The 23,586-nt window shown below is 38.2% G+C and overlaps 1 protein-coding gene across 1 annotated transcript; it reads right to left on the bottom strand.

Moving 5' to 3' along the window:
* Window positions 1-1,351: 1,351 nt before the first annotated feature.
* On the bottom strand, window positions 1,352-22,581 carry LOC129683525 (orexin receptor type 2; the record flags this gene model as incomplete). The annotated part of the gene is made up of 5 exons (XM_055616237.1): window positions 1,352-2,727; window positions 4,928-5,150; window positions 6,813-6,934; window positions 9,884-10,104; window positions 22,466-22,581. Coding segments are annotated over 5 exons (737 nt in total), but the record flags the coding sequence as incomplete, so codon positions are not given.
* Between the last annotated feature and the right edge of the window lie 1,005 nt (window positions 22,582-23,586).

A 23,586-nucleotide genomic window follows, 5' to 3' on the forward strand; every position in this document is an offset into this window, starting at 1 on the left:
TCCTTGAGGTTTGATTTATTTGTTTTGAAATTTGTTACTTGCTCACTTCAGAAGACGAGTCTGCTGGAATTGGTGCCATTAAGCGGATGAATGGTCCTGGTGCTTTGGAGAGTAGGATAAGGTTTGACTTGGAGAAAACAGAATCAGTGAAGAGGTCAGAACCAGAGAACCCTGAACAAGATCCCCTCTGTCACACTCCCCGTGTGTGGCCATGGGCTGAAGTGGAAGGCAAAATGCTAATCCTCCCTTCAGAGCTGGTGTCTAGTGTCTCACTAAGGATTACTCCCACAACCTTCTTGGAACTTCATTGCAAAATGGCTCTTTGTCTCCATGAAAGCCAAATAATCTTCAATCATACCTCCTTATGAGTCAAATATTTTTTCTTGATCAATTACTTTATGCATTCAGGAAGGTTAGAATAAAATGTTCTGAACAGGAATGGAGTTTATGAATTTAAATCATTTGCACGAGATTCTGAAGTCTGTGAGGATCAGACGGTTAAAAGAAGAGCCAACTAAAGGTATAACTTACAAGTTTAATATTTTAGAGAAAACTAACTCATGCCTTTGCAGACTATGATAATTTAAAAACTAAGGTCCTCATTCTAAGTCACAAGCAGAGGAAAATTCTGACTCAGATAAAAGCTTTGATTTTTAGTTGTATAAGTGTGTGGTTTTATATAACTTTTATGAAATATTTGTGTATTTAATATTAACCTTTATTTTAGTACCTCCTCTTGGAAACAATGTTAAAAATCTTTTATATCATGATTATCCCTGGTTACATAAACTTATTGGAAAAACATATTGGTCATCAAGTATTGCACCTGGGTTAATTCAATCCTTAACTGCAAAGATTTGACAATAATTATGATCAAATATCCAATTTATGTATTGAACAACAACATAATTTTTCACATAGTACAGCAGGACAATGCAGATGCGATTATGAACGTCTCAGAAATATTTTGCTTAAAAATTACATAATTCGACCTTCACACTGGGAGACATACAATCACATTGTTTTGATTAAAAAAAAGATCTTCATGAAGACACGGTACAATCGGGCATAAAGGACTGTAAGTGCATAATTGTTGAACAACTTACACAGACATGAGTACAATAGTAAAAACGCAGTTCATGAAAAACCTAGATTTTCTAACTCCCAAGCCTATAAAGAAAATTAAAAAATAATAGAAATACGTGGCAAGCTGGGGGAAGTTTTTTGTCCCCCTTTTCCAAAGCAGAAGAGTGTAGAAAAATCTTTGAAATTTGAGAACTAACAGTGCTTTTCATGTTGTTATCTTTTGTGTAGGAAGTAAGAGAATAGATTGTAAATTCATACTCTCCTACTTATATAAGGACCCTAAAAGTCCCATTATTTCGCTTCAAACAATGTGAAAACTATTTGAAAATAATCAAATGGAGCTTTTGCTTTAGCTTGTGATATGAACAGAAGCAGAAGGGTATCTGATGAAGGTTCCATTGAAAAGGTTTCTAATTGGAAGGACTAGCCATGTTTTTTGAAATGCAGTTGATCCCTGTTTTGATTCACAGCTAATGCAAACCTGGTATTTTTACTTTGTATCAAAGTGCTAATAGCCCTCATTTCAGGTATGATTAATAACATCTCTAGACACATTCAGATTGTCACTTATAAGCGCATTTGCTCATTCTTCCTGAATCAATGTACACTAGGGTGAAATTGGATATAATTGGATATTACTGTGCCTAATACTTTGACACTAAACTTATCAATAGTTTATAGCTACTTAGTTATTCCACACTGTGGAAAAGTTAGCTGTCATGTTGTTGCTGTTTATCCCTCACAAACTTGGGTTACTATTTAGCCCCAAGCTGCTATCAGGCTGTAACGTGAATAAACAAATAAGTTAATGAGTAAAAAAATAAGTAACGGTTTCTGACACCTGCACAAGTACCAAATTAATTTGACATAAAATATTTAGCCCCAAATGAATGAACTCAAAATATCAAGGTTTTTATGATATTATAAAAATTCACAAATTATTAATCTGAAATATATTTGGTAAAATCATTACACCACCCTTACTAGTGACAAAACCAACGACATTGACATCTCACAATTAAAGGTTTGAAATACAGAGAAGTAAAGGCAGATAGATGTCCAGTGTCCAGCGTAACTCAGCTCCAGAACAAACTTTTCCTCTAAGCTCTTCTCATCTGTGTCATCAGCACACAATGAGGTGAGTCGTTAAGCACCCCAATAACATTGCTATGTTTCGGGGCCTCGTGGTCTTTTTTTTTTTTTTTTTTACCATTTGTCCTATAAAGTTCACCATAAATCGCTCAAGATCCGTGGGCCCTAATGTTGAGAAATATATAGACACTTCATGATTCCTTCCCCGAGTTTCACTTATGTATCCATTTTATGCATCGGTTTTCTTCCAGGTAATAGCTGTTCTTGGAAATGAACTGCTTCCACGAAACAGAAACTTCAGTAAATAAAAATCAGTGACATTGGTAAGTTTTAATAAAAACACAAGTCATCCAGGTCACTCATGAAGCACATAAGTGCCTTAAAATCCATCTTCTTTAACATCACACTAAGAACACAGTGGCACTTGTTTTGTAAACCATTATCTCTTTGAGACGACAAGGGTGAGATTCCACACGGATGCTCAGCCTCTTCTCTCAGACCTCCAGCCAGGTGGACAGGAGTGCAGATGGCACTCCCTGCTGTAGGTACCTGTGCAGTAAAAGACTTTATTTCACATGGGCTAAGAAGTTGAGGCCAGGAGACACCATTTAGAGCAGTGGCTCTCATAGCTAAAGTGCTTTATTATCACCCACAGGATTTCTATCATGCCTACATTCCTGGGTACCAAACCCAAAGGATTCAGGTTTGGTAAGTTTGGGACACATGTTTAATCTTGGTTGCTGGGAGATACAGGTGTTGCTGATTCAGCGACCACACTGCACTGAGAATCACTAATTAAGAACAAAGAAATTCTGGCTTTTGATCCGCCATACCAAGACCACTTCTTCTCTCCTCTCCATCCTCTCCTGTCCTCTCCTCTCTTCTTCTTTCCTCTTTTCTCCCCATTTCTCTTTCCATCTTGTTCCACCCTGTCCCCTCTAAAGGCCTCTGCTCTCATTTATATAACAAGAACTGGCATCTTAGGACCTAATACTGTCTCACAGCTTAGAGCTAAAACAGTTCAGTTATATTGGACAGAATTACTATATCATCTTTATCGAGCTGCAAGGCTAGTAAGGCTTATTACCAGGAAGATTTGAAGTTATCTTCCAATCTTAAAGTGCTAACTGTCACCAAATCACAGCTCTCCTTGTATGTAGTGTGTGGTAGACAAAGCTCTCAAAGGGGAGAAGGGAGACATTGAAAGCGATTATGTTCATAGATAAAGAGAATCATGATGTTCAGCCATGTAATTTTGATAAACCTCCCATAAGAGGGCAGTCCTGGCTTACAGTATTGAAAGGCACGTGCTAACAAAATCCCAAACTCTTGAAAAGAAAGTGTGGCTAATTGGATTGTGTTATTTTTCTCTGAGAATAAAGAGTTGGGCAAAATGACAATCTATGTATTTTCAAATAAAATCTCTCTTAAATATTAAAAATAACCCGTTCCTATATAATCAGAGCGCCTACCTACTGCTACACTACGAGATGAAGAAAAACTTGATATGTACACTTTCGAACTTTTACTTTAACTTAGAAGTGAATACTTCCATGAGAAGAATTTTGCAGAGAACAGATTTGAAATACTATTTCAGCCCCAAGATTTACACTTTTAGGAAATACACTCTATAATTTCCGTTTGTGCATGAGTTAGTAGCAAGCCTTCCATTTTGCCACCTTGCCGCCTCCTAGCCTCAGGCGTGCTAAAATTGCTCACACAGAGAGTGTAATGTAATTAAGTGGGGGAGGGGTGGGGTTGTAACCGTGCTGCCAGAGTGATGGTGGGGATCACTGTCTTTGTTTGTGGGACTCCTTTGCCATGCCCGGGAATCCTCAACCTCTCTCCCTCACTGCACTACAATTTATTTGTTATTGTTTACAGTGATGGCACTGAACCAGAGCCTGGTACAAGCTGCTAGGGAAGTGCCTAGCCATTAAGCCCTAACTCAGATTTAGACTTCAGCCACCTTCCCTCACTTCCTGCTGCCTCGCACACAGGGGCATTCTTAATCCAGCAAAGCTGACTAACTCGTTGTCCCAAATTAGAAAAATACAACAATTCGATTTTTAATTTCTTAATTTCAATCTTAAATCCTTCCTCAGGGATGAAAATGATTACGTATTAGTAGTTGCTGCAAAATTTGTACTTTAATACAGTCATTTTAATTCTGTATTGCACAAAAACTTAGATATTGTAAAGTTATAAACCTGAGACCATTTAGCAAATAGAAAATAAAATTAGTGGCAAATTAATCTTAATTGTATATATTCCATGTGATTTGGAAAGACATGTTCAATATATACAAGTTATATGCTTTTCTATTAAATAAAGATTCTCCCAGGTAGTGTTAGTGATTGTTACTTCTTTTATATACCAAAAGAAAATGATTAACTTTTGGTGATTTTTTAGCAACCAATTTGAATTGTGAAATTAAAATAACAAGGGGTTATAAGAAGAATTAGAAATCCTCAAACCCTAAGTTGCCACAAACTTCAGTTCACAGAACTAAGAAGAAATAGCTTGAAAAAAAAATTCAGCTGAAGTTTAAACTGATAACATGTTCGAGTAAATAGTTCAGGAAGTATTTCATTTTTTTTTTAATTCCAAAGAGTGACCCAATTAAAAAAAATGGATTGACAAGTGACTTTGTGTTTAGATAGATTGGATACTAAAACTTCTGTTCACAGAGTTTGTATAAAAGAATAGTTTGAGTCGGGTATCCTTTTCCTAGCAATAAATATTCTACCAGTTTTGAAGCGGTCCTGCCCCGTTGGCTGCTGGGAGTGTGCTTATGCTGGTGAGCACCACGTGCTCTGAGAGTTTTGATACGTTATCAAAGTTGCTGATCTGCGTGGTCAGGGACTTCCTGCTCTCTGTGCTGGTGCGTCCCCTTGCGAGGCGATCTCCTTGGCGATGATGAACCCCAAGACAACAAGAAAAGGCAGCTTTAAATTCCTCTCGAAATTTTCCTGGCAGACCAGAGAGAATAAGAGCAAAGGGGATTATGCATAAACAGCTGGACACCTAATGCACAGTCATTCCCTTGAGCCAACCTAACAGTGAGGTGGAGCGGTTTTTGCATCAGTAAAGGAAATATAGAAAGGAAATTAAACGAGGAAGTATCTTCATATGTAATACTTGGCGTTCGTTTTCTTTATTTAAAGTCAAAATCCTTGTGTTTCTCAAGCCAGTTTTTAACCCTGTGTTAATACTGAATGGCTCTTAGGAAAAGTTTGCATAGACTTCGAATCGCATCATTAGCAATGAAATCTATACTGTGTATAAGCAAGAAAACAGAGATGTATTGTATTCTAAAGATGCTGGTCCCGAAAGAGTTCAACAAAGCAAGAAAAACAAACGAAAAAAAAACCCACTGAAATTTTTGAAAAAGTCCCCTTTCACAACCCAAGTGTGGCAAAATAGGAAAAGAAAGAAACTGGAAAAAAAAATGTTAGGAAGTACTTATCTTTAAACTATTAATGAGAGTTTTAGGCGGTTAAGAAAGTGAAATGATTGTTAGAGCGAAGGGTATTATGAGTAACGATTCTTCCTTCTTTCTGTCTTAAGGCTAGTCTGTGCCCTCAGCTGCTGAAGTGATTGCTCGCTGGGCTAGGACAAGGGCAGGCGCACACTCCTCTTAACCTCATCCCAGGACCCTGCCTTGGTCTACTACTTCAAACACCTGTCTCTGCATCTCTTTAAGGGTTTCACCAACTTGGTGCAAGGTCAGAGCACTACAGTGTGATATGACTATTTTAAAAGTGGCAAAATTACTTTTCATAAATAAAATTGGTTGTGCTCTCCTTTTACTGATCAAAACTTGTTAATACATAATTATTATTATAAAAATTATATTTCTGGATTGCCATGTGATATTGCAGTAGATGTAAGCAGTTTTCAAGGCTTGTACAGAATTAAATATATGCAAACATCTGTTATGTAGTTACGGTAAAAACATTTAAAATCTTTTTTGTTGTTGTTATTTTTTAACTTTTTGAGATACATAATAGATCCTTCTGTTTCTAGAAAGGCTATCTTATCTAGCCGTTCCAAGTACTTAAACAAATCAAGCAAGCAAAAAGCCAACATGGAATTGGAAGACACACACTATTTATTAAATGTAGAATAAAAAGGGTTTTCTCACATATAAAAAGTGACTTATGGTTAGAAATGGAAGTAAAAAACAAATAGCCAAGCATTTGGGAACAAAATAGTCGAAGCTGTGGCTATTCACAGCACAGTTCTGCTGTGGCCACTTGTAGGTCTCCCAGATGCCAGCGGGTGACTCACACCCACGCACTCACTCACGGGCAGTTTTAATTGGATTTCGGGAGTCATTAAAACAAACATGAAATTAGTAGGGGTATGTTTGTCAAATCATGAGAAGAAATTGAAGGGAAGCAATGGGGGGGAGAGGAGATCATATCTTGTGTGTGTGTGCTTCAATCATAAGTTTGATGTAAACCGTGTAAGATGCTCAAAAGGAAGAAATTCTAGACGAATCTAGTCAGGGGCAAGCATAGCTCAGACAGAAGCTAAGTTCTGTATGTATTTCAAAACTGCTCCAGGGCATTTGTTCTAGGTGCTCTGCCCTTGAGTAGAGGATTGACAGAGAAACATTGAAAACTTACCACTAAGAAAATTATAAATGATTGGGTTCGCAGCACTATTAGCATAGACAAGCCAATGAGAAAATGTGAACCAAGCATAGACAGTCTCTCTGTCTTCAGTGTGCGTGAACATCCCAAATACTCTGTGGAAAAAGAAACAGACAGAAAATCAAGAGAGTCCTAAATAATCGAATCCCGGGGTGAACAAACATCACAGAACTAGCCTGACTCTCTTCTCTGCAATAACACTGAAAGCACAGCCTCCTTAGAAGGGTTTCAGGTATCCATCAGAAGCTCCAGATAGAGAAAGTGGCACCATATCTTGCAACCAGCGATTGCAAATCTCTTCTAACCTTCTGTTAGTATTCCACCACGTGCATGTTTCTATTTATTTGTCTGTGTGTGTGTGTTTATATGCCTACAGAGGTAAGAACAGCGTGCTGGATCTCCTTTAACTGGAGTTATAGATGATGCTGAGCAGCCATGTGGGTGCTGGGGATTGAACCCAGGTCCTCTGGAAGAGCAGCCTGTGCTCTTAATCACTGAACCATCTCTCCAGCCCCATTGTACATAATTTAATTAGCAATCCAAAATCGCGCTGCCAAATCCTTTCCACTTTTGCTTGTGCACGAATCAGTTGACTGTGTTTCCTCAACTCCAAAGCTCTCAACCTTGTTGAAATTTGCCACGAGACATCTCTGCATGCAGGCAACTGGTTTTCAGTAGCTAAGATTTTGATATTCCTTGGGACACATGAGTTTCAGGTTTTCGTATATTATGTTAAAATAAAAATAGACGTATTATAGTACCCTCAAATGTAATTTTCAAGCATTTTAACTTTTTTTTTTTAAACCAGGCTGTGGGTGTCAGGCACAGCACATGTGTGAAGGGCAGAGGGAAACTTCGGAGAATTGGTTTTCTCTTTCCTCCAGGTGGATCTCAGAGATTGAACTGAGTCCCGTGGGCTTCGTAACAGGTGACTTTACCCTCTGAGCTATCTTGCTAACCTCCTCAGATACATCTTAAATTTTGCGTTCTTTGGTATGAGGAGACTAGACAGTGAGTAAAAGCATGTTTTGTGAAGACTGGATGACCTGAGGTCAGATTCCTGAACATACATAAAGATGCTGATACACAACGGCGATAAAAATTTTCTGGGACAAAGTGATGTCCTATGGCATAGTAAAAGTTCACAAGTGAACACATATACAGTAAAAGAATGAAGAAAATTAAATATACAGGAAGATACAGCTGCTGGTTCAAAACCTCTGAAATACTAGGCTAGTAAAAATCACTTAGAGGAAGTTAGTTTTAACCAACCAGGCAATAGCTTATGTTCCAGGAAAACCAAGGTAGGAGCTAACAGTATGTGAGCAATAAATGAGTGTGAGGTTGATATACGAGGCAAGGCTAAATTTAAATTATATATATATATATATATATATATATATATATATATATATATATATATATACACCCTGCACGCAATAAGAACAATTTTCAAAATTATTTCAAAATGTTTATGTGTGTACAAACAGGCAGATTGCTCAAATAACTGAAAAAAAAAAAGCTTTAAGTTAAACTTAGATTCCCCCTCCCAAAGGAAGCTTTTTAAATTCAGTATAATGAGATGAATATTGTTGACAAGAGGGCATCTGCAAATAATTAGAGGGAGAAATACAAGAGCAGAGATATGAGAAATTCAAATGTGCATGTCACAGAGTGCTAAATCCATTAAAACAATACTTAATTTAGACTGGTAAACAAAGGAGGAGGAATAGGAAAAAGCAGGAGGAGGAGGAGGGGAAGAGGTTGGGGAGAGAGACAAGTGGGGAGAGGAGGAGTGAGAGGGAAAGGGGAGGACAAAGAAGAAGAGGGGAAAGAGTGGAAGGAAGAGAGGAGGGAGGAAGCTATTTACTATTATTCATAGTTGTGATGATCTTAATAGCAAAAACCCGGAAACGCGTGAAGCACTTAATACATTTGTATGTGATTTCTGTGAGGTATAAAATGAGAAACGAGCCTTGATAGAAGCAGAGTGTAAATTATGTCTTGTGAGTGGACACATAACTCAAGAAGAGGAGGGTTCAAAACCATTAGTCATTCAAGGCTATAATGAACAAAAGCTCGTTTTCTACTTCATCACTGCAAAAGCCTTTAAACAGTGAAAAGCCAAAAGCAGAAGGGAAGTCTTTGCAGCTGGTTAGACCACCTTTTGTCTGACTCTAGCCAAACCCACCTGTCTGTAAGGTCCCCAGCTGTGACTCTGACTTTGGGAAAAGGCGCAGGAGCAATTCCAGGCAAGCTCGAAGTCTGTTATAAACAGAATTAAGGTTGCCTTGGGACCAGCGTGTGTGCAAAAGCTTTGATATTTTCCCATAAAGCTGGCTGTTCGTGTCCTGAGTGTGCTGGCATTTCAGCGTCTGCTGCTCATGTCACTGATCAAAATTATTAGAGCCTCATAGTTTTTCTCTAAAAAGTATAGCAAGTTGTGCACGGGTGCTCACTGGAAAAAAATATGCTGTTATATTAATATTGATATGAAATTATTCCAGTGATTTCAAGAAATGGATATTTTCCTATCTGTTTAAAATTCAACACAAAATACCTGTTTCTCTGCTTCTTTGTTTTTTGGCCCCAATTATTCCTACCTCTTTTTTATCCTGAAAAAGAAAGGATTGTGGTGTGGCTGTTTATATATTTAAGAACAAGGTTGGGAAACACATTTATTCTCATCCAAAAAATCTTAGAACTGTAGTTGACTTTTTTTTTATTTATGAAATTAGTTACTGAAACTCAATTTTTAGTTAGAATATATCCTTTATTTAGAGTTTAGCAGTCACTCTCAAGAGGTTAGGAAAACAAAAACAAAAACAAAAACCCAACAACACCAAAAAACCTTTTGTTTGCCATTCAACTGACTGAGAATGTGTTTCCTGGTGTTGCCTTAAGTGCTCAAACAACTTATGTCGCAGAGTTGATTGGACAAAGTATCTAGGCAAGAACGGGTTCTGTCTGTTTAGAAAGAAAAAAAAGAGTTCTTAATTAAAATGTCAAGGTGCTTCATTTTCAAATAAACGCACGAGGTTTACCTCTTTAGCACATTGAGGATGCTGATTGGTAGATAGCAGATGGCGAAGACCAGAAGAACGACCATGAGCATCCGGGCTGTTTTCCTCCGCGCCCGGATCTGCTTTATCTCAGCGGCCACAGCGCTAATCCGGGCCTTGTTTTGCTGTCCAGACCCTCGGGGCTGAGAAACCGGCTGCGGCTGCTTCCATTTTCTCTGAACCACAGAAGAAGTTCCCGGAATCTGGAAGGAGAGGGGAATCCCTCATTGGTACTTTGCAAACTTCCACAGGACGGTGCAGCCACCAGCAAAGATTAAGGAATGGACATTTGGAGGTTTGGAATTCCCTCTTCTCCAGAGCTCTTAGCTCGGCTGAGTACGTTCTTAGCATTCATTTAGTCAAACATCAAATAGGTATTTGGGTGGGGGAAAAGTTAAAAACAAGCTTTTGTTGTTGCTGCTGTGTTAAAACATAAGAATCTTGTCAAGGTCTAAAGAAAACAATAGAGAAATTATGCCCTTACTAAAAAGAGAAATTAAATGTGGGAAAAAAAATGCTAAAATGTTTTTCTACTATAAAATTTCATTATAAATTCTAGATTCAGGTATCACCTAAGTTTAAACATTCATCAAGTAACAGGACACACACACACACACACACACACACACACACACACACACACCCAAAAGAAACAAAAAACTTAAATGAATTTTTGATGCATCGATACTGCCATCTGCTGTCGCACAGGGACATAGCACTCAATTGGTTTTTGTGAAGTTTTCTGCCTGCTGTTCAGACAAAGCAAATCTGTGTATAGAAGGAAGAAAAACTATTCTCTGTGATTTACTGTTCGCATTTACAAAATTGCCGGAAACTAATTTTGCAATTTGTCCTTCTAGAAAGCACACAAATACACTTCCAGGTTTTACACTACTATTTCAAATAGCTACGATTTGCAGCAATTACATTACCCAGCATGCTTTTTCTTTGTTTTTTTTTTTTTTTCAGTTAGTTGCTAATAGCAGAAAATTCTGCCAAGTATAATATTTTCTTAATTATAATCTCATGAAAATTGATAGACATTAGCAAAACATTAAAATTCAGCATGTGCTTTTTTTTTTTTTTAGATGAAGATGTACCAATAAATACACTACGGGGACAGCTTGATTCTGTTACAATTACTCAGCTGTCACTTTTGTCTTCACGCTGCACAATGTGCAGAGCAGTGCGTTCCCTTGGCCTCTCGGAATAAAGGTCACATGGAACCCGTGGCTGTTTACACTACAAGATCAAAGTCTATTAGAGAACCTTCCATTTGAGACTTCAGCTTTGCTTTCATGTCCAAGCAGATGAGTCTCGTTACGCGAGACTTCACTTGGCTGTCCTCTCAGGTCAGGAGATCAGTGATGCAAATGAAAACCTGCGGGAGCTCCTCAGGGGTGGGCAGGGCCATCTCTCCAAACCACTGGCTGCGGAGACAAAGACTTAAAAAGTCTCCCTCTTCTGTGATCCTGTTTTATTTTAGGTGTATGAGGGTTGTTTTTTTCTCTCTTGCATATCTGTGCACAATATGTGTGCCTGTATAGAAAAAGGTTTTGGATTCCCTGGAAGCAGGGTTGGATGCTTGTGAGCTGCCATGCAAGTGAAATTGGAATCGATCCTACGTCTTCTGCAGGAGTAGCCGGTGCTCTTGATTGCTGAGGATCTCTCCTGTGTTGTGCTCTCTTTTTAAAAAGCAGTTTTAGAAACAACTTTTTTTTAAAAGTAGCAGCAGATCTTAGAAAGTTCCAGAAGAATTCTGTCACCAAAGCTGGTAAGTATCTGCTAAGTGGTCTTGAAGTGATTTCTAAATGAAACCGTAAAGATCATTCTATTTCTGAATGTTCCCTTGAAGGGAGAATCAAGATTCTGCCCAAAGCCTTCTTTAGGTAATCAAAAACACTCCCATGAAGAGAAAGTACCACTGGGGGCAGAGTTGTGGCCCTTGCAATGGAAAGAAAGAGAAATGTGCTGATAGCACTTTCAAATAACGACCTGAAGGCAGAAGGTGTTCAATGACTGCACAGAGAAAGCGAGCAGTCCCAAAGAGACTTCAGGGAATTTATTAGGAGCCATCCCAGCAACTGACATTCAAGAATGGGAAATAACCCTAAGTCATGTTCACTGTGTCCTCAGAGGTAAACTATAAATCTCATCTTATGGATTCCATTGAGATAATACTCAGCAGAATAAAGCAAAATAGTTTAGGGTATATATTTAATTTGTACAGAACTTCAAAACACATCCTTTTTTTAATTGTGGAAAATAACCCTTTTACAAATTTACACATGCGTTTTTGTGTATTTCTATATGCATGTGTGTGCGTTAGCGGTCAGAAGACAACCTTAGGCTGGCATTCCTCAGATAGTATCCATCTTATTCTTTAGACAGGGTCTCTTACTGGCCTGGTACTTGTCAAGGAGGCCTGTTTGTCTGGCTCCTTAACCTTGGAGATCTTCCTGGCTCTCCTTCTCCAGCACTGGGGTTACAAATGTGTGCCATACTATCCAGGCATTTTTTTTTTTTTGCATGACTTTGGAATATTAGACTCTTGCCCTCATGCTTGCAAGGCAAAAAATTTGAAGACTGAGCTATTCTTAGAGGCCACTGATTTTTTTTGAATGTGTGTCTTATTACATAAAAATAGTAATAATTATATAAAAGAACCAGAAAAGAAAAATTCCAAGAGTTCATCCTTATGGATGATCTTTCACCAATATGTCATTGAGGGAGCTATAGAACCCTAATACTTAACTGTAGAGAGCAGAACACAGCATGGCATATCCATTATACTGTAAATGAACTGTGTAGACCATCTATGATAGGAAAACATACTATAAAAAATGTGAACAATAATTATTAGTTCAAAACGCCATGTAACTGGTGGAAACTGAGAAAGAAATTGAATGAGATGTGAGCTAGAGAAGAGAGAGGCCTTTCACGCAGTGTTAATTTTTTGAAAAATGGCCATATGAAAAAGTAATCTGAATTTTCACTCTACTCCCAATAAAGATTTCAGGGACATTCTTCAGGGAACTAGAAATCAACCCAAAAATAGCATAATCGTTTGTAAACACAAGTGACCAAGGAGAGACAAAACAACACTAAACAAAAAGAACAATGTTGAAGACACCATAGTGCCCAACCTTAGACTATATTATAGAAAGGTAGTGAAAAAGACAGCATGGTCTTGGTACATAAATGGACATGTATGCCAATAAAATAGGATGAAGAACCTATAAATAAATACAAAGCAACGGCTAACGAAATTTGAAGATCGCGTCAAGATCACACATTGAATAGTGACAGCCCATCCAAAGAACGACAAAACAGTATCTTCATACAGAAGAATGAACTTACATCTGCATCCTCCAGCCTTGTACAAAAGTCAATTCAAAGTGTCCAAAGTTTAATTCAATGTATAATGCTTTTTAACTGTGTGTGTGTGTGTGTGTGTGTGTGCGTGTGTGTGTGTGTGTGTAGATATGTGTGTGTTAGTGCACATGCTCACAGAGGCTGAAGGTTTTGGATCTCTCTGGAGCTGGAATCACAGCCTGGACAGTTCTGAGCTTTCTGACATAGGTTCTGGGAACTCAGTTTGGGTCTTTGGCAAGAGTAAGACATGTTTTAAACAAATGAGCCATCTCTCCCACCCCATGACCTCAATTTAAATCTGAAACTTTCAGAACAAAAGGTAGGGGATACTTTTGAAGTAAAAAGTATATAAGCAATAACTTTCTTAAACAGAACTTTAATGACACAGGGAATAGTCCCAAGAATCAAGAAATGGACTATGTGAAATTTAAAAGCTTATATACAGTAAGGAAAATTATCAGCAGAGCAAACAGCCTTCAGGTTAGGAAGAAAGTTTTTGTCAGCTATATCTCACACAGGGAGGCTGATATACAGAATAAATAAAGCCTTATAAAATTTAAATACCCAAACCACACAACTGCCAGTAGATAAATAGGCTGGTGAAATGAGTAGCTAGTACTCAATAGAAGAACCATAACAATAAATGTTTCCAAAACTGTTTACCATTCTCAGCTATTGGGCAAGTGTAAATTAAAACCACTCTCACATCCTACTTCACCTTCATCAGAATGACTACCCTTTTAATTTGGCTTTCTATTGCTGAGATGAAATGCCATCACTAAAAACAACTTGTGGAGATCACTGTCATAAAGGAAAGAGGGGGCAAGAGCTCGAAGCAGGCACAGGAGACAAGAACTGAAGCAGGGGCCTATGGGAGTGCGCTGCTTGGTTTGCTCCTCGTGGCTTGCTCAACCTGCTTTCTTGTGACACCCAGGACAACCAGCCCAGACATGGCAGCACCCTCTTCTACTAGTTATCAGTCAAGAAAATGCACCAGAGGCCTGCCAACATCACCAGGCTAATCTGGTGGGGCCATTTTCTCAATTGAGGCTCCCTCTTTCAAAATGACTGTATCTTGTTTTAAGCTAGGACAAGTGGCATCAATGAAACAAATGACAACAAATGTCAGGGAAGGTGTGGGGGAAAATGTACTCTTATCCACTGCTGGTGAGAGTGTAAACTAGTACAACGATTATAGAAACGGGTATCAAGATTCCTTAAAGTGCCCATGTGACCCAGCTATTACAAAGGATTCCACATTCTACCACAGAGATGATAGCTGCACATCTGTATTTGTTGCTGTAGTATTCACAATACCAAGGGAATGGAACCAGCCCAGATGTCCATCATCATCATCATCATCATCATCATCATCATCATCATCATCATCATTATCAACAAAAAATGAATAAAGGAAATATGACACCTATACAGAATAGAAACTTACTCAGCTGTTAAGGAAAAGTTAACTATGAAAATGATGGGAACATGAACAATACTGGCAAGTATTATATACCAAGTGAGGCAACTCAAGTCTCAGAGAGACAAAAATCATGTGGCTCTTCACTTTAATGTTTGCAGAATCTTGATAACTTATTCTTTCTCCTAATATAAGTATTTCAAATTTTCTAATTTACATTTGTTATTTTGGTATTTGTTTTGTATATGAATATTTTATCCATTGTGTTTATTTCTTCATTAGTATTTTTTTTATTGTTTTCTACTATACCATCTAAATTTTATTATGTCTTTTACTAGCTACTTTTTTGAAAAAAAAAAAAAGTATTTTCTTACTGGTTACAATAAACACCTTAATCTAAACAATGATTAATGCTAATCAAATTTTAATGCACATAAATGTATATTTTTTCAATATCACTCCACACTCCTTCATCTTTCCTTTAAGTTATGTACTGATGCATTATGACCTGAATTTTTAGTTTTATTGTTTTACACAATTTTATTCAGTCTGGATACAAATAAGAAAGAATTACAAGTAATATTGTCTTTATAGTAAATGTTTTGTTCTTGATTTTTTTTTCACTATGTATCTCGGACCTCTCTCTGTAGACTAGGCTAGCCCTGAACTCACAGAGATCCCCTTGCCTCTGTCTCCTGAGTGCTGGTATTAAAGGAATGCACCACCACTGCCTGTCAATAAGCCCTTACTTTTACTGTGGTTTTGGTTTTCTTTTTGAACTTGGAGCAACGCCTTTCTGCATTTCCTCATCTTCTATGATGTGTGTCCATTTTCTCATACTAGATTTATTGTTATCATTCAGTATCATTGCGTGAATTCTAATTTCTCTAAATATTTTAATGAATAAAAGATAAACAGGATCATGGGCACAATCATAAGATGGAAGGTCTGTCTTTCAGTCTAGGAAAGTTAAAACCTGGTCTGACTTAAGAGTATATGGTTGCGAGGGGCAAGATGGCGGCGCCGGGAGGACTCTCATTCTGAGGAGCAGCACAGCAGGATTGGCACAGTGACCAGCAATCAGAACTCGCAGCCATAAAACACAAGGGATTGTGTTTCACAGGTGAGAAGAGTATATGGTTGTTCACTCCTGTTGCCTCACATACGGGACACATAAGTGCTTAATCGTATTTGTGGAATGCATTACCAGAAGTTTACATAATGACTAAGATCTGCTACTGAATTCTCAGAAAGTTCAGAACTGGCCTGAAACAAGTAGTCAAGTGAGTCTAGCTCAACATATCTCTGAAGAAGAGCTCCTGGGAGACTAGTCTGTAAAATCTCATAGCCAGCAAATTCTTTCAATCATATTGTCAAAGGAAAGAGGAGTTGAAGTTACTTATTTGAGCAAGACAATAGCTACTTCTTTTAATGCTACTAAATCTAATAGAAGAGAAAGTGGGGAATAGCTTTGAACTCATTGGCACTGGAGACAAATTTCTGAACAGAACACTAACAGATCAGACACTAAGATCAACTATTAATAAATGAGACCTCATGAAACTCAAAATTATCTGCAAGACAAAGTACACTGTCATAGGACAAAACGGCAGCCTACAGATTGGGAAAAGATTTTCATCAACCCTACTTCCAAAATGTATAAAGAACTCAAGAAATTAAACACCAGCAAACCAAATAACTCAATTAAAAATGGGTACAGAGCTAAACAGAGAATTATCAACAAAGGAATCTCTAATGGCAGAGAAGCTCCTGAGAAATGTTGAACACCCTTAGGCATCAGGGAAACACAAAGAAAAATGACTCTGATATTCCATCTTACATCTCTCAGAATGGCTAAGATCAAAAACTCAAGTGACAGCGCATGCTGGCAAGGATCCAGAGAAAGGGGAATACTTCTCTATTGCTGTGGGAGTATAAACTTGTACAATAATTGTGGAAGTCAATCTGAAGGTTTCTCAGAAAACTGGAAGTATATCTACCTCAAGACCCAGCCAGAACACTCTTGGGCATATACCCAAAAAGATGTTCTACCTTATCACAAGGATGCCTGCTCAATTATGTTCATTGAAGCCAGCTATTCATTATAGCCTAGATAGAAACAACCTAGATGTCCCTCAACTGAAGAATGGATAAGGAAACTGTGGTACATTTACACAATGGAATACTGCTCAGCTATTAAAAACAAGGAAATCATTTTCAGGCATATGGATGGAACTGGAAAAGATCAGCCCGAGTGAGGTAACCCAGATGCAGAAATATACACATGGTATGTACTCACTTATAAGTGGATATTATCCATAAAGTACAGGATAACCATGATGCAAACCATAGACTCAAAGAAGCCAAGGAGGGCTCAAGGGAAGATACTTGAATCTCACTCAGAATAGGAATACAGTAACATCTAAAGTAGATGGAGGGTGGAAAGAGACTGTGAGAGGGGGTTGGGGTGAAAACAGGAGTAGGAATCAGATGGGTAGAGAGCAGAGGAGGGGGGGGAGGGAGAGAGAACAAAAACTGAGGGGGGTCATTTCTGGGATAGGGGAGGATCCTGGGAGACAGGGTGGTGACTCTATCTGAGACTTCAAGCAGTAGGTCAATACCTCCTGTAGCCAGGTGGGACTCCTCGCAGAGGGAGGGGGACACTAATTCACCCATAAGACTTTGGACCAAAATGTGTCTTGCCTACAAGAAGAATAGGGGTAAAGATGGAACAGATACTGAGGAAATGGCCAACCAATGGCTGGCACAACTTGAGACCCAACCCCAGGTACTATTAATGATACTCTGCTATGCTTGCAGACAGGAGCCTAGCATAACTATCTTCTGAGATGCCTCATCCAGCAGCTGATGGAAACAGATGCAGAGACCCACAGTCAAACAATAGGCCAAGCTCAAGGAGTGCTGTGGAAGAGTGTGAGTAAGGAAAGAGTGAGCTGGAGGGGCCAAGGACTCCACAAGAAGACCTACAGAGTCAACTAACCTGGATCCTTTGAGTCTCACAGAGACTGAACCACCAATGAAAGAACATGCTTAGATTAGGCCTAGACCTCGTACACATATCTAGAAGATGTGTAGTGTGGTCATCATGTGGGAGTGGAGGAGTAGGGGAGTAGAGGAGGAGGGGAGCAGTTGAGCAGGAGGATAGGGTAGTAGGATCTGTCTCCAGCTCTGTTGCCTGCTGCTGGGTCCCTTTCCCCTAGCTGGGTTGCCTTATTAGGTCTAAGAGGGAGAGGATGTTCTTCTTCCTGCTCCAACTTGAGGTGCCAGAATGGGTTGGTACCCCTTGGGGACCTCCCCTTCTCTGAGAAGGAGAAGGGGAAAGGGAGGAGGGGGCTGTGAGGATGATATTGGGAGGAGAGAAGGGAGGGGTCTGGGATCCCTCCCTAGTATTAATAAATGGTAAATAAATAAGTAAATAAATAAACAAATGGAGAAAAATAAGAGCTAAAGCTTCTAACAAAGTCAGACAAAGGCACAAGGGCGCACAATTTGCTCACTAATAATTTTACACTTGTTAATTTAAAAGCACCAAACAGCATCCATGCATCCTCATAACTTTAAGCAAATAGGATAGGCCCTTCACTTGATGGCTCTCTGATGGCAGATGCAAAGCCTGACAGTTCTAGAGGCAGTAACAGCGAGAAGCCAAGCGCGGCTCCAGCAAAGGTCTCTTTAATTATCCATCTGGGGTCAATTTACTTTATTACAGCTGTAAAGTGGGCTCAGCTCCGTCAGCCCATTTCCCTTCCAATCTGCTTTTTAAATGTTTTAGTTTCACAGCTCAGGCATTTTACTGCAAATCTTTTGAGTCATGTGGGTTGTACTAAGTGAGACATTTCATTTAAAAAAAATGTAGATCATTTCTAAGCCTGAAATACGATTTATGTTAAAGTTTTGGAAATTGGGAAATATAAGCTTAACTAGTAAATAAGCACATGGTGATTCTAGAGTCATATACACATTAAAGGACAGTTTTCAAGTTCCTTCTGTGTGCAAGGTAACACATCACAGCTGAAAAGAACCATTTAAAATTTTGTTGTAAAAAAGTAGACAAGAAAAGAAGAATTAGGAATTATACAATATAATATGCCTAGAAATTATAAAAGTTGTTTGATCCCAATCAATGAAAGATGGTCTTGAAAAGATGGTTTTGATACCAAGGGTTGACTAAAATGCAAATGAAAACTCCCCCTGGGGCTCAGGATCTCCTAAGCCTATCTAAAAAGTTGATGGGTGATGGGTAAGGGTGGAGATTGGGAGGAACAAATTTTTATTAAGTGTGTGATTCCTGGTAGGTCAACAATGCTTCAGTGGATCACTCAAATTCATGATGATAGGAGAGGCACAGATTTGATTCGGTGGATTATAAAATATAAAATAAAATAAAATAAAATAGGATATGAACTTGTAAGGGAAGGAGTGTAAATCTTGGAGGAGTTACAGAGAGAAGAGGTAAATGTGATTAAAATATATTGCATGTATATATGAAATTCATAAATAAAATATTTGTATAATATAATTTTATTTTATATAATTTTATAATATAACATATTTATAAAAATTCATAAATAAAATAAAAATATTACTTTAAAATAAAACGAAGTGAATTGATTTTAGTGAATTAAAATGGTCCCAGGAGGTTCTTTTTCAATAAAATATGTTAGAGAAAAGAGACTACCAATCTGCTAGTCCACAAGTTTAATAAACTCATTATACTGGACAGAGTTATAGGAAAAGAAAGAATACATTTTTTTTATCATGTCATATAACTTACTAAACATAAGAAGTTAAGCCCTATCCACTCTGCATATTTACAAATCTCCACACGTTTGCTGATTTCTTTCAAGTCTTTGAGATTCAACTTAAATTCAGCTAAACTTAGAGACCCGCACTTCACCAAGCTCTGGTATCTTGTGCTTGTATTAAAAATGCTGTTTCCACCAGATTGTTGGGAGTTTCTATTGCTCTAGGTTTCTAGTTTATCCTAGGTATGCCCAACCTCAATTACAGTTGTCTCTCCAAGTACTCTCTCCTTCTGTCCTCCATCCACCTCATTCCTCCTGTTCTCATCCTCACCCCCACCTAACCTCTCCCTTCATATACCCATGATGTCTATTCTATTTCCCTTCCTCACTGAGATTCATGAGTCCCTCCTTGAGCCCTCCTTGTTACTTAGTGTCTTTGGTTCTGTGTGTTGTAGCGCGCTTATTCTTTACAGCTTATACTCACTTATAAGCAAATGCATACCATGTTTGTCTTTCTGGGTTTGAGTTACCTCACTCAGGATGATCTCTTGTAGTACCACCGATTTGCCTGCAAATTTCATGATGTCATTGTTTTTAATAGTTGAGTAATATTCTATTGTATAAATATACTGCATTTTCTGTTTTTTAATAATTTTTATTTTTTATACTAATCACAGGTTATTTACTTTTCATCCCAGCCGTAGTCCCCTCCCTCATTCCCTCCCAATCCCACCCTCCCTCTCTCATCTCCTTCCTGCCCCTTTCCAAGTCCACGGATAGGGGAGGTCCTCCTCCCCTTCCATCTGACCCTAGCTTATCAGGTATCTTCATTTAATATATTCTTTTGTTGGGGGACATCTAGGTTGTTTCTAGTTTCTGGTTATTGTGAATAAAGCTGCTATGAACATAGTTGAGCAAGTTTCCTTGTTATCACAAGGTGGAGCATCCTATGGGTATATGTCCAGAGTGGTATAGACGGATCTTGAGGTAGAACTACTCTCAATTTCCTGAAAAATCGCCAAATGAATTTCCTAGAGATGGGTATATGGAGCCTGAACTGGCCATCTCCTTTAACCATCTCCTTTAAATAGAGGAAATGGGGCATCAGTCCATCCACAAAACTGTCGATTCATAATTTGTCTTGCCTACAGGATGTATAGGAGTAAAGGTGGAGCAGAAATTGAGGGAATGACCAACCAATCACAGGTTCAGCTTGAGCCCTACACCATGAAAAAGAGCCCACACCTGACACTGTTAATTATATTAGATATTCTGCTATACTTGCAGACAGTATAGCATGACCATCATCAGAGAGGTTTCACTGAGCAAATGACGGAAACAGTTGCAGAGACCCACACCCAAACATTAAGTGGAACTTGGGAAATCCTGCAGAAGAGGAAGGAAGAGTTGAAAGAGCCAGAGGGGTCAAAGACACCACAAGACAACCTACAGAACTATTAACCTGGGCTCATAGTGGCTCATGGAGACTGAACTGCCAACCAGAGAGCATGCATGAGACAGGCTTAGGCCCTTTGCACATATGAAATAGTTTTGCAACTTGGTCTTCATGTGGGACTCCTAATAGCTAGAGGGGAAACTATCTCTGACTCTGTTGCTTGCCTTTTGGTCCTTTTCCCACTACTGGGCTGCCTCCTCAAGCCTCAATAGGAGAAAATGTGCCTAGTCTTACTGCATCTTGATATGCCAAGGCCAGTTAATATCCATGGGAGGCCTCTCATTTTCTGAAGAGAAAGGGAGGAGGAGTGAATGGGGCAGGGGTAAGGGGAAAATGGAAGAGAGAACTGGGAGGGGAAACTGTGGTCAGGATGAAAGGTAAATAATCAATTAACAACAACAACAACAACAAAAGGCTATTCCCACTGTGTACCTGATTATATTCATTCTATAGCCTGAATTTACAGGTCACATAGACTGGTGGTTTAGTTTAAGATTGGATAAGCAAAAGCTATTAACACATGACAAATGAATCACTAGGATCAAACCTCATGGATCGTACCATTTTCTAATAAATCACAGTAACTCTAATTCAGAAATTAAAATTCTCCAATCCCTCCCATCCCCCCAAAAAACAAACCAACCAAACAAAAAACAAAACAACAAAAAAACCCACTAACCAACCAACCAACTAACCAACCAACCAACCAATCAATCAAACAAACAAACAAACAAAAAAACCCAACCCAAAACAGCAACAACAACAACAAAACAAAACCTCAATTCCTTTGGATACAGAGGGAAATATAGGCTGGGAGATAGGGAAGCAGAGGAAAGCAACCTTAAACTATCTTATTCTTTAAATCTACTGTAAGTGAGGTAGTTGAAGTTGAAGACATAACCCGTATGTTAAATGTGTTAGAAAATTCACTGAAAGTTTAACTACTTATATCTATAGTCTCTGGGAATGGAAATTAATTTTTGATATTTATAATGAAAAGTAAAATTAATAACTTTATTCCTCTCAGGGCTGGAGAGATGGCTCTGCAGTTAAGAGCACTGGACTGGACCCAACTTGGTTCCCAGCATCCGCATGGCAGCTCTAAACCATCTCCCTCCAGGGTATTTGAGACCCTCTTCTGGCCTCTGAGGGCACTGTGTACAAGTAGTATAAAGATATGCATGCAGGCAAAACAGCATATAAATAAAATGAGAATAAATAAATAAATCTGTAACAACAACAACAAACAACAAAAAGTTACTCACAGACCAAAAAATAAAAAAATAAAAAACCAAACCAAACCAAAACAAAACAAAAACTCCGTTAATTATTGAGATTGAGATTTTATCAGATGTGAAGACTTCTTAAGGCAGAATTTAAGACATTTGTTAAATATCAGTAAGACAGCAAGGGATATTTTCACACCCAGAGTCTCATTATTTTAGAACAAACAATCCTGTGTTGAATATACCAGTTTGATGCGTTTCTAAATTTGTTTTCATGTACCTTCTGAAGAAGACACAAACAAATTATTTGATATCACTTACCTGTCTGCACCAGAGTTTACGGAATATCTGCAGATAAGCCAACACCATAAGGCACAGAGGTGCCATGTACGTCACCAGAAAGAAGCAGATGTGGTACATCTTTGGGTAAACTTCACCTGAGATGAGAGTCAAATAGCAAAATCTTTCATGAAAAATGATGGATTTAGAAAGGAGGTTATTTCAGCTTTTTCTTTTAAAGCATAAATTTATTCTTTTTATAACTTCATTTATACATTTGATATACACATGAAAAAATATTTTAATACTTCGTTTAAGGTACTCAGAAATCACAATTAGTCATTTCTACATTGGGTGTGGTTACCATTAAATCATGATCAAGACATGTATCAAATGGCTCTTTATTTGTCATGCCTGTCCTTGGCTAATTAAAATGTACTATTTTGGACTGTCTTATATGTTCATTTACTAAAAGAAATCTGGTTTGATAAGAAAATTAATGACTACATCCTTGTTTAAACAAGAGATAATGTATATACAGTTAAAAATTCTCACTATACTATAAGTTTCTCAAGTGATGAAACCGGTTGTGCTTTTAAATATAAATATGAATGAAAGGAAAAATAACATACATTCTAATAAGAATATTTAACTTCATTTGCATTTCTTTCATTTTGCTTTTTAAAAAAATAACATTACATATTTTGTTTTGATATTAGTGCTGGCATCAGTGGTGTGATGGTTTGAATAAGAATGACACTCACCAGCTCTTTGTATTTGCATGTGTACTCTTTGGGTAGTGGTGCTATTTGAAAGGATTAGAAGGATTGGGAGTTATGGCCTTATTGGAGTAAAAGTGTTAGTGGGGCAGGGTGGGCTTTTAAGTTTAAAAGTCCTATGCCAGGCTCAGGGTCATTTTCAGGATATAGATCTCAGGTACTTCTTCAGCCCCATGTCAGCCTACATGGGGCCTAAGTGGAATAATCCTCTGAAACTGTAAGCCAGCCCCCAGTGAAATGTTTTATAGAAGTTGCCTTGGTCATAGTGTCTCTTCACAGCAATAGAACAGTGACTATATCAACTGGGGAGCTATCACCTCTGCAAATTAATTTGTAAAGGATAGAATGAAATACTGAGTATTTGATTAAACTGATCATAACAGC

This window comes from Psammomys obesus, unplaced genomic scaffold, assembly GCF_907164565.1.
Source record: "Psammomys obesus unplaced genomic scaffold, mPsaObe1.curated_primary_1811, whole genome shotgun sequence".
In the NCBI taxonomy this organism is placed as follows: domain Eukaryota; kingdom Metazoa; phylum Chordata; class Mammalia; order Rodentia; family Muridae; genus Psammomys; species Psammomys obesus.